The sequence below is a fragment of the Hyposmocoma kahamanoa genome, unplaced genomic scaffold, assembly GCF_003589595.1.
Source record: "Hyposmocoma kahamanoa isolate Upper Pololo Valley unplaced genomic scaffold, ASM358959v1 185, whole genome shotgun sequence".
In the NCBI taxonomy this organism is placed as follows: domain Eukaryota; kingdom Metazoa; phylum Arthropoda; class Insecta; order Lepidoptera; family Cosmopterigidae; genus Hyposmocoma; species Hyposmocoma kahamanoa.
The window spans coordinates 2,927,951-2,940,064 of record NW_020653715.1 but is presented as its reverse complement, the minus strand read 5'-3'; the positions used below and the strand labels follow the sequence as shown (position 1 = coordinate 2,940,064).

Sequence of the window (12,114 nt, the reverse complement as noted above, 5' to 3'; positions counted from 1 at the left end):
ACAGAAGATTCAAAAGATTAAAAAAATAAATAGATAAATACAAATTATTTACCTTAATTCCTGGGAAAATTATTATAATGGCAATCTTTAAAATTCGTTATGGTGTTGCCATTTAAGGAATAAAATTACTACTACGGACTTGAATTTTATTACTATCTTGTTTTACCTAATAGTAACAATTCTATAATTTTGTAATACTGTGGTAGTAATTTAAACAGCTGTCGCCTGTTAAAAAGCCCGCAAGTTTCTAATTTGCTGATTGTGAATATTGTATCAAAGGAAATAAAGTAATAAAATCTATAATTGGCAGGTATGTTACTTTATTGCAGTGTTTTTGGTAATTGCATAGTGTAACAAATGAATCAACAATAGTTTTAATCTTTCTTCGAACCACGGTATGGGTGTCGTTTTCTGTAAACAGAAATATGGAACGGTATTATTAAAAAAAACTAAGCTACTTTAGGATTTTAATAATGGTGACGGTTTTGATTTTTGACATCAATTTAAGGGGTCTAAATTATTGCATTTGGGTTAATTCAATAAGATATAATTATTTGGCAGAAAAGACTAATTAGTCTGACAAGCCGATCATTAAAAAAAAAGAAATATTATTCTTATTAAAGAACAGAATTCGCTCTGGACCTTTTGGAGGGAAATGTGTCGTTTTTATTTTGACTTTCAATTATTTTGTGAAATCTAGTTTAAATTGGAATAGGATAGTGCTATTGTGCCTTAATCGAAGATTAAAACGCGAAATTATACGAATCTCGAACTAAAATACCCGTATCGGCCCGTTTTAAGGAATCCCGAGTCAATCCAAGCACGCCGCCTCAAATTGCCTATTCTCTTTGTGGCGACCATATTTACAGAAACATAATTAAACTTCATGTTTAGGCTGATGACTTTGCCAAAGCCTTAATAAATTAAAAAAAATAATTAAAGAACACATTTCTCAACATAACGTGTAATACCTCATTAAAAGGGACATAAATGTTTTGTATTGCGTTGGGACACATCGAAAATAGGAGAGATCAACTCATCTAGTCAGGAAATGTCATGACGGCAATTTTTTTAAAGTTACGTATTTTGAAATGCTTTTCGTTAATTTATTAATTAATTATCGTCTAAATTGTGATTTTTTGTGTGAATTGTTATCCGATGTCTACCAATATACCGTTAATACGTTGCTCTGTTACACTAAAAATTAACTGACAGTGGCGCCATGCTTTGCTTGTGAATTATGTGAGATGATATCAGTTATTACCATATTATATTTAAAGATCTTATGATAGAAATTTCACATAACTTCCACTTTCTTTTAATTAGAAATCACTAGTGAAAGAGCTGGTCTATATGGAAGAATAACGATTAACACAAAATTAACTGCATATAATATCGACAAAAAGGATCTACAGGTGCTTTCCCACCGGCAAGGCGAGACGAGACGGTGAAAATGGTCTGGATTTCTTGAGGTAATATTGAGCCGTATTGCTGCCTACATAGAGTATTTATAGTCTGTAATGGAAACACGATTTCTCGCGCGATCTCGTACGAACTCGCGATGACTGTTAATATCAACCGCGAGATTGTGGGGCACGTACGATTTGAGATTTAAAAAAAGATGGCATCATCTGATTCTTCTTCCGTTAACATATTTAATAATAGTAATTTACGGGATATGTAACTTCAGCCGCGTGTTTATTGCTAGAGGAACTGAATCTTCATTATCCACAATCACAACGAGAGCTCGCGCGAGCTATTAATTGTAATTTTTGATGGAAATAAGCCGGCGAGATTTCAGTTCTCGTCTCGCCTCGTCCCGTCTCGCATCGCCAATAGAAAAGTACTTTTATGGCCTATAATACTTACGCAGGAATAGTAAGTGTATAAATCCCGAATTTGGTGTTCTCGTCCTCCAAGTGAAATATTCCCTGGACGTACTCGGCGTCAGCCGGGACGGCTGGTGTCTCGAACACCAAGTTCATTATGTAGTCCTCTACGCAACTGGAATTAACAGTGATGACTACGTAAGAAAAAGGTCCGAACACACATTAGATGGCGATCGTAAAGCAGCAAAAGAAAAAATAAATCGCGAAAACAAATCAATTGTTAACATTATACTTTACTACCATGGATGTCGTTATGAATATTGACTATGAAAAAAGTGTAGGATTTGTGTAGAATTCAATAGTCTATGTAATCAGTAACGAAGGGACAGAGATATTTACAACAGATAAGCCGTTTTAGAAGGTACGCGTGAAATGCTGCAATACAGGATATTCTTTAGTTTACATTACGTAAGGAAAAGATAGTTTTGTAAGTTATGAAATGCAACGTATGCTTAAAAATATAAAATATGGGTATAGAATATTTACAGTTCAATATCTAAGTTTCTTCTACAGCTTATTAGTAGTAGAAATTTTTTAGACAAGCCTATGACCTTCCAAAACTGTTTTTTTTTTTAAGAAAAAGAAAAACAAAGTATCTGAAATGATACTGTGATTCTTTTACTTTATGTAGATTGTAAATATGATTTTTTTAAATATTAATCATATAACTTAATATTTAATTTGTGTAAAAGTCAGTGATAAATAAATCCATTTATTTTGAGCAATTTATGTATGAAGAAATATTAACAAAAGAAGGTAAGTAGTGTGGTTTCCCATGTGAATGTTAACAATACGCGACGGCTTATTTTCACGAATTGACTGTTGCGCGAAGGTTTAAAAGCGCGAAAGTTAAAAAGCGCGACGGTCCATTTGCGCGAACAATGATAGCACGAAGACAAGTTTGCGAAGGCTGGAATGCGCGAATGGTTAATCCTTCGATGGTTCATTTATTTCACGCAAGTTTTAGTTGAGATGTCAATAGCCTGGAATGCTTTTCTTTTCATTTACATAGGAAGAGACGTTGATTTGTAACATTTTTATTTCCAGCTTTCGCAAATTTGTCTTCGTGCTATCGTTATTCGTGCAAATGAACCATCGCGCTTTTAAACCTTCGCGCAACTGAACATTCGTGAAAATAAGCTGTCGCACATTATAGCTTTCGCGCAGCCGTCTTCGCACTATAGTCATCCGCATTCACGTGGTAAACCCAAGAGTGTAGTGTCAAATTAAATATACAAATTAAAATTAGTCCTTGTAATATTTTTGTTTTCATACTTTTACAAAAACCTACTCCTGAAAAAAGACTTTTTTTTTTCTTTGTTTTTCTTCACCTCAGAAAAAAACGTTTTTTTTACACCACTAAGCATACAATGTACAGTAATCGTGTTTTATGGACCATATTTGTTCCTGGGCAAACTTAATCTTATGTACTTACTAAGCGCATGGTTGGTAAGGCACGAGTTTTTCAATTCTGTTCGGTCGCAGAGGCTCTACGAAGGGATCGTCAACCAATTTTGTGGTTGCAGGGCCTGGTGCACCTTTCTTGATGCCTTTTGCTTGCGGCGTTGGTGGAGGAGGCTGGCCAAATACAGATAGCATGCTTCAAATTAACACAAATTAGACCAATGTCATTTCAGCTGAAGATATTAAAAAGTCTAGACAATTATTCAATAATGACAGTTTTGTTTATATATAAGTGGCGGGGCGAACAATTTGTGCAATGGTAAGCTACACGCCTGTCCATAACAGTTGCAGTGCCATTCAGAGTTTTAAATTGCAAAGATCTGAGGGGCACTACCGCTGCGCCTGTTGTGTGCCGCAATGCACGTTTTAATTAAGTGATTTATTTATTTTGTGTATTTATTTATTTTCAGTAATAGGCAAGATAAAGACGTCGAGTGACGCCTCCAAAAACGCCTGGAAGAGCTACTGGTCCATGAAAGAGCTTATAAAGGGAAACCTGACAATCACACTTAAATGAAGATCCGTCGACATGTATATTTTGCCTATCCTTACCTACGGACAGAATCCGGAACACTATTCTGCGCTCGAAGACACGTATAACCGATGCGATGTAGGGAAAAGGACTGTCAGGCTGAAATGGGACCGGGCTGGATACGTCAGTCGCATGCACCCAAAGAGATGGGCTCACACAGCCACTTGGTGGGTACCGGAGAACGGCCAGCGACAACGAGGCAGACCAAGAAGGAGATGGCGGGACGACTTGGATGCATATGTAAAGGACTGGCCTAACATTGCGTCAAACAGGGAACTGTGGACGTCAAGAGGAGAGGTCTTTCCCCAGAAGCGGTACGCAGTAGGCTTATTTACAAAAAAAGAAAATTTACCTTTAATTTGTCTATTAAGAAAACAAAACAATGCACATACATAAACCTATACAGATTTTTTGTGCATAATGACTCAACATCGTACGTTTGTATCGATGCAGTCACGCGTTTTCATCGATGCAATCGCCTATAGATCGCAAGCGTAGAGACGCAAAAAAGCGCGTTTCACGAACACGCGTTTGCCACGCTGCTAAAAGTCACCATGTGTAACCATTAAAGATAAAATGATCCTTGTGACATTTCAGACAGTCACTTTTCGGATTGATACGAATCGGACGTAGCGCAAACGCTCTAAGTCTAGTTCAAGCAGATACTGACGTTCGTCTATTTTTAAGTAGATGCCGCGTGGTTGTAGTGGGAATTATATCATTGACGTTTATTTTGTTATTTTATCATGTTACTTTTGGAATCGGAAGGATATTAACTGTCGTGGTGTTCATTAGTTTACATTAGAAGTCACTGGTACCGAATTATATTTAATTTTGACATGTGTTAAAAGGATTTCGAATTTTTGGGGCTTGGTTAATGTCATACCACTTGACGTTTCTCTCAAATCAAAGAGAATATATAAAGCAATAGTGTCCATAATTCTAAATGACAACAAAAAGGAATTGTATAATTAAAAAAATGACAATATTTATTGATACCCCTATAACAGGAGGTGGTTACGAGCGCGTTGGGTCTTCGTTACAGGCATTTGTGCGTCAAAGTCATGACACATTGTAGAAGACCTTCTGACGTGTTTCTGCTGACTGTTGAGAGGAGATTTGCTAGTGGACTTTGGATTCAACGACATAGCGGTGGCAACCGTTAATTGTGCAATGCGCTACCGCGTTATCGTGCCATTCCCATATGACCAAGAGGTTGACAGGTTGGTCACTATAAACAAAACTTATGTAGAAAGATACGGGACTGATCGTAGAAGTAAACTAAGCATTTTTTTGAATATTAATCAAATGAGTCTAAATTCGAAATGAAATAATTTCATCAAAGTACATTTAATATTAAGACATCTGACGATTTACGATACTTGAACAAAACAAACACCTAGTTAAAAACAAAAATAAAAATAAACATTCCCGCTTAATAAAAACCTTCATGAAAGATAAACGTATTACCTTAACAGCACCGTACGCAACCTCGATCTGACTCTTCACCTCGGTTTCAAGGATCTTGAGGAATTTGGTGACGTTCCACTTCGTCAAATCCTTGTGGTTGCCCAGAAGAGATAAAAGAGGGGACCAATCGCATTGCGCTAAGCTGTAAGAAGAATGACATTAAAAAAGTACCTACTTAATTTTAGTTGACCATCAGAACTCTGTTACTGACGCGGCGCGGGGATACGAAAGATCACAGTATTGCTAAACTAGGACTTCGCTTGATGAAGCAGGTGTAACATCTATTGTGATTTCCATTATCAGGTATAAGTAAGAACGGCAATCTCAAATCATAATAAGGATTCAACGTCAAAAATTAACAGTAATTGTAAAAAGACTTAAGAGCGTTCACCTGTAAATAATGATCGACATCATAGGAGCATATAATATAATAGGTATTATGACAAAATATGTGGAATAACGACAACGAGCATTTGTTTTGTTGTAGCATTTTGCGATGAACAATTCTGTGCGAAATAATTGGTAGTTAGTTGTTACTAACGCCTCCATACACATTGTCGAATATTCGAGGTCGTAACGAGCTTTGTATTAGCGGTTCAACGTATACCACTAAAGTATTCATTGTCGAACATTAATTTCAGTTTACACACGAATGTTCCCGGTGGAGACTAGGCTGGCTGACTTTCAAGTTGCGTTTTGGGGTCGGTTAGTGTTCGAAACGGAAGAACAACATCGACCCTACAGATCCCATATTTATTACTTAATTATGCCAAACAGTCTGAATGGATAGGTGTATGGATGGTAGTGGAAGTGAGGTTTAGTAACAGTAGTAGCAGCTATCCAAATTCATTATATTTTTATCTTTAGATATCATATCATATCATGTCATGATAATCATGAAAAAATTGTTTTCTTGTCATAACAAAACATTTTCGCACATGTACTGCAGCGCAAGTATAAGATTGAATAGATACCTACATTTGTGGGAGACACGTTGAAGCCTAGTTTGTAAATTACTTTAATTGTGAAAAGCCTTACAGCAATAGGTTTGTCGTCCTTTATAGAATTACATACCGTTGGTTGTCACTATTTTGATAAATTTTCGTAGGTAATTTTCAAAGAAGTATAAATGGAACTTGAAACAGTCGTGGGCTGTAAAATAGTTGACACTGATATTCTCCACGCTACTAGAGTGGGCAAAATAGACAACCAGAGCCACAGACCCCGCTCGATTGTTGTCAAATTTACCACTGCTCGTATTCGGGATTTCCTCGTGGCTGCGACTATCAATTACAACAAGAAAAATCCAAATGAAAAATTGAACAGTGCTCATCTTGGCATTGCAGCAAATAAGCCACAACCCATCTACGTATCAGCTAGAATTGAAGCGAAAGAAATAGGGTACAGATTCGTATGGATCCCCAAAGGCAGGATTTTTATGAGGAAAACCGAATCATCGGAGTGTATTTCTATCACCAATATAGATATACTTAAGACTCTGAAGTGATTTGAATTATTTCGTTTCTCTAGTAGAGCGCATGTATCTTTCACATTTAAAAAAAATTAACATTCAATTCCATTCGTGTTTACTATCAGAATGTTCGCAGTCTGAAATCTAAGACCATTGACCTTTTAAAGAAAATATCTTCTGAGAAATATGACATTGTAGTCCTTGCGGAGACTTGGCTTAATAGCAGTGTGCATGACTCGGAACTTTTTGATAACCGCTACACAGTACTTAGAAGAGATCGCGAGTCGTCGCGCTTTCATCATAGGGCTGATGGTGGAGGCGTCTTAATTACAGTAACATTAACCTTGATTGAAAGTTCAGTTGAGGATTTGTGGATAGCATTGACATTAAAACTAGTAAAAGTAAGACTGCCAAACTTTATATGTATATGAGCAGTTTACCTTCCTTCTCACTTCAATTACAAACGCTAAAAGAGCATATGTCAGCAGCACAAATAATATAAATAATAATAGTTTAGTAGTAGTAGAAAATTAATGGTTGGTGACTATAACCTGAAAGGCATATCGTGGATAAACCACGACAGCGAGAATTATACAATTCCTGTTGCTACTGACAGTGAGATGCATTCAGCACTTGTAGATTTTATTGCGTTTAATGGACCGATAGACGTTTTGTCATTTCAACTGCTCAGGAAAGGGTGCACCAAGTTGAGTTACACATGTTACAATTCTTACATAAATAAAATTTAAGGTGCTATAAGCAGTAACCCTAGAGTTTTCTGGTCTTTTATCAAACATAAAAGGGGTGGTCAGAGTATTTGTCCACAGGAAATGGAACTTGATGGGAAAATGGCTTCAAGTGGCCTTCTATTTGCGAATTATTCGCCGAAAACTTTGTTAAGGTATAATTATATACAACAACGGCGAATATTGTCCTTGGGTTAATACCCAAGGACAATACTCGCCGTTGTTGTTGCCTCCAAGATCTTCATCCACTTCTTCTCTTTGTACGTTGTCGTTTTCAACCCATGATGTGCTTAATGTTTTGAGATCTTTGGATGCCGGGAAGGGGTCCGGTAGTGATGGGATATTGACTTTTTTATTAAGTCATGTGCTGATGTTCTATCTTTTCCATTGCAACAGATTTTTAATAGATCGCTTGATGACGGAGTTTTTCCTGACCAATGGAAAGAGGCCTTAATAATCCCACAACATAAATCAGGTCCCCGTCATATTATTTCAAATTATCGACCGATCTCTGTTCTTTCGATATTTGGAAAGGTTCTAGAAAAATTAGTCACTAAGCATCTAGTCTGGCACCTGAAGCATTTTATTACTACGCATCAGCATGGTTTCCTTAAATCAAGATCAAATACTACAAACTTAGCGTTATTTATATCTAGTATATATAAATTAGTAGATGAACGAATTCCAGTGGACGCCATATATACTGATTTCAGCAAAGCGTTCGATAAAGTTGATCATCAAATTCTTTTAAATAAATTTTCGCTTTCGGGCAATGATGGGTCATTGCTTAAATGGATTAAGTCCTATTTATCTTATCGGCATTCTAAGGTAAACGGTTTTAGTTAAAATTTTTTTTTGCTCTGTCTGGGATTCTCCAAGGAACTCATTTAGGTCCTATATTTTTCAACGTATTCATTAACGACGTAATTCATTGCTTAAAAAACTTGAGTTTATACCTTCGCCGATGACTTAAAAATAATAAAACCAATTAAGTCTTCCAAGGATTCGGAACTACTCCAAGAAGATATCAATCATTTATGTAGATTGTGCACATCCAATAAAATGATATTAAATGTTGCTAAATGTCATCATATACGTTTTTCACGCAATAAGCTCAGCGACTTATACAAATACAACATTGACAGACAGGAATTAAGGACGGTAGACGAGATTCGGGACTTGGGGGTTTTGATAGGCAGAAAATTGAGGTTTGACTTCCATATTATAAAAGCGGTCAACAAGGGTTTTGGGATGATGGTTTTCATACTGCTAAGCACTGGACTAGAATTCAACTATGTTATTTGGACTCCACATTACGAAGTGTACATCAAATGATTGGAAAGTGTTCAAAAACGCTTTCTGTATCACTTGGCATGGGCGATTTTAGGGCTAGCAGACTTCCGGGGTACTCACATAGACTCAAGCATTCCAATTTGACTTCTTTGATCAACCGTAGAAAGAGACTTGATTTAAATTCCTACATAAACTTGTTAACGGTTCATTAGATTGCCCCGAGTTATTGAATATGTTGCTGTTCAATACTCAAAAACGTTCAAAAACGAGCCTCGGTCATTTCACGCTTTTGCCAAGGCCCTGCAGGACGTATAACTCGCTTTCCAAATCACATGATTTTGACATTGGTCTTGGGTTAAACAGTTACAAAAGAAGGCTGGGTGATATTATAAATACAGTTAAGGAACGACCACCAACATGGCCAGATTCCATAGATAACGACACAGGAAGAAATTTAAGTACACTACGACGCCAGACGAAGATACCATTCTTTACAATACAAACCAGGCCTATCAAAGGAAATAACAGACATTGCAAGACGCAACAGATAAACGCACATCGCTATGCGAAAGACACAATTATCTTAAAAGCTTTGGCGACAGGAAGTGACACACGAACCGGAGACGCTACGCATCCTTCGCGCTTGCCGATATAAAAAGGCAACACGCCGCGACAAGGGACAGTTCACATTTAACCACAGTTCGCATCAAATTTCACAAGTCTACGTATCCGTACCAAACTCCGAACACAAGCTCCAAATCGCTTGCGTTACGGCTTTATTGTAAAATCACTTATACGTATAATTGTAAAAGCAGATCATAATTGTGAAATAACCAATAAACGTAATATTCCTCGAACTCATTGCACTTCGTACTTCACTCAAATAAAGAAGACCCCGCTACTCCTCGAAGATAACCACTTGGCAACCACGCCCAAGAAATATAACTATACATAAATTACATTTCAATTATTTTATAGTACTTAGTAAATTCTCTCAAATTTATATTTTTAATTTTTAAATCAGTTTGTGTATATCGATTTTATAAGTAGATAGATTAATTATATATCCGCATAATTTAAAACTGCAATAATTTTGTTAATAATTCAAAGCATATTGTTGTCATTGCATGCTGTGATGTTCCTTAAGTGTAGAAGCACTTAGTTTTAAGCTATTATGTTCAAATGTCCTGAATAAATAAATAAATAAATGGATTTGCATGGTATCACTTAGATTTCAATTCTAGGATCGGCTTTAGCGACGGATCCACTCATTCGTTATTCTGAACGTGACTCCTATACCACATCATGCACAGATATCAGTAGTGTAATATTTGGCATTCTAGACCGCCTCTATTCGTCCACGCTGTCTAGAATGCCCAATGTTATCGTCCGCGATAGTTTTGCGATCACACTCGGTATGATACGAGCTAACACAATCATTACGTTCAGAATTTCATTGACGCATATTGACAATTTTAAAACAGAAATGAAGTGTTATCTATGTGCTATAACTAGAAGGTCTAGAATGCCCATTAATAATACTAGTAATCCCAACTTACCTAACTAAATCGGCAACGCCTTTTAAGACCTTCGCAAGAGTGTTGTCAGCAGCTTCATTGCGATTCGCTATTTCCATAGTTCGCCCGTGTTTAATTTCCCATTCGGCGGACATTTCGGCTATGCGTTTTTCTTGTTTCTCTTCGCGAGCTTCGTTGATGTCACGTTGGTCCACTGGAAATAATTTGATGTCATCCCGTTGTATCATTTTTATTGTATTTAAGTTGAAATAGTATTCAGAGCACAGGTTACGGTCAATAGAGCAGAGGCTGATCTCTCAAGAGGACGAGTTTGTAGTTGATTAAGTTTAACCATATACAGGTATGCAATTATTGCTAGAAATTAGGGAAGCCCTCGTGGTGAAAGATGCAAGGCGATACTCACAGTGAAAATTAATTTTATATATAATTATTTTTGCATTGGCTAGTATGTAGTCGCCAACAGCATCGTTTGGACGTCGCATGGAAGCACGACTATCGCCTGTCTCCCTATAGAGGCCTTACAGTCCGCAATTCACTTACTGATGATTTGCTTTATTCTCTCAAGGTCTCTTCTTATTATTATGGACTCCTCCAGGACTTCGCAGAGCAACACGAAAGTTGAGAAGTTCTCGATCTCCATTCTTTTGAAATTCTTTATTACAGTTGCAACGCGATCGGTACTGGCGTATGCCTAGAACATTGAGGCCGAATGTAGTGTTATCTAGGAGAGTACAATCTTACTTTGCACTGTGTCTTGCTATTGAAAAAAAGAAACATATTAAGCAAAGTCCCTTTAACTCGGCAGTCACTGTTATTTGCAGGGATTTATTCTGTTCTACCAAATGTTTATCATACACAAAAAAAGGTACAGTGTTTAGCAGTTGTTGTTTAGGTATCTTGAACACATTTGAAATTATGAATACAAGGCTTATGAATTTCAGTTCTAGCATATAATATCAAGTGGACAGTCCCAAAGTTTTGATTATTATAGTGACCCTCCCTATCAACATCTTGGTTATACAGAAAGGTCAATATAACAAAGCAAGGGACCTTATAAGTTCAGGCCCTGACCCCAGATTAGCATATATGCACAGGGTCTTATCAAGTGGACATTTAAAATGCGTTACGGACAGCTGTACATTTCTCCATGCTAATTTGCAAGCATTTTGGACGTCTTTTTCCTTACTAAACTATAATGGCGATTAAATGTTCAAACAGTGGGCGACCGCGACGGTAAGCCTAGTAGAATGGCCACATTATAAATGCCAAATTCAAAATCATGCCAATGCGTACGTTCATATTTAAGAATTAAACCTGACGTATTAAAGCAAATTTGTACATCCGAGAAATATACAAAGTCAGCCCAGTACCTATATACTAAATCTATGAGCCCACCAGATAACACATGTTCATGTTTTTTTTAACATTTTTGGATTATTAAATTTTTTTATCTACACACATCATAAACTGTCTATAACGTGTTCAAAAACCGCAAATTACGACCAGCATAATGGTAAACTGTTTTGTTAGAACAAATTTCTTATCTGTTAAAATGTTATTATTGCTTCTTATTAGCATGTTATGTTATATTATTACATTCAATTTTCGAACATCTCTGAAAAAGAAAACAATTTGATTGGACCTCAATTTTAACATCAGTCGAGATCTTAGACTATGGAAACTAAAGGACATGTTACGTTGACATATATAA

General features: G+C 36.6%; 1 protein-coding gene across 1 annotated transcript in view; it reads right to left on the bottom strand.

Moving 5' to 3' along the window:
• Positions 1 to 303: 303 nt before the first annotated feature.
• LOC113226241 overlaps positions 304 to 12,114 on the bottom strand; it is a 37,346-nt gene continuing 25,535 nt past the window's right edge. The window contains exons 7-12 of the mRNA XM_026458802.1: positions 10,944 to 11,094; positions 10,425 to 10,596; positions 5,356 to 5,497; positions 3,325 to 3,467; positions 1,870 to 2,004; positions 304 to 411 (exon numbers count right to left, since the gene is read on the bottom strand). Coding sequence (XP_026314587.1) covers positions 375 to 411; positions 1,870 to 2,004; positions 3,325 to 3,467; positions 5,356 to 5,497; positions 10,425 to 10,596; positions 10,944 to 11,094 — 780 coding nt within the window. The 3' untranslated portion in view covers positions 304 to 374. The remainder of the gene's footprint in view (positions 412 to 1,869; positions 2,005 to 3,324; positions 3,468 to 5,355; positions 5,498 to 10,424; positions 10,597 to 10,943; positions 11,095 to 12,114) is intronic.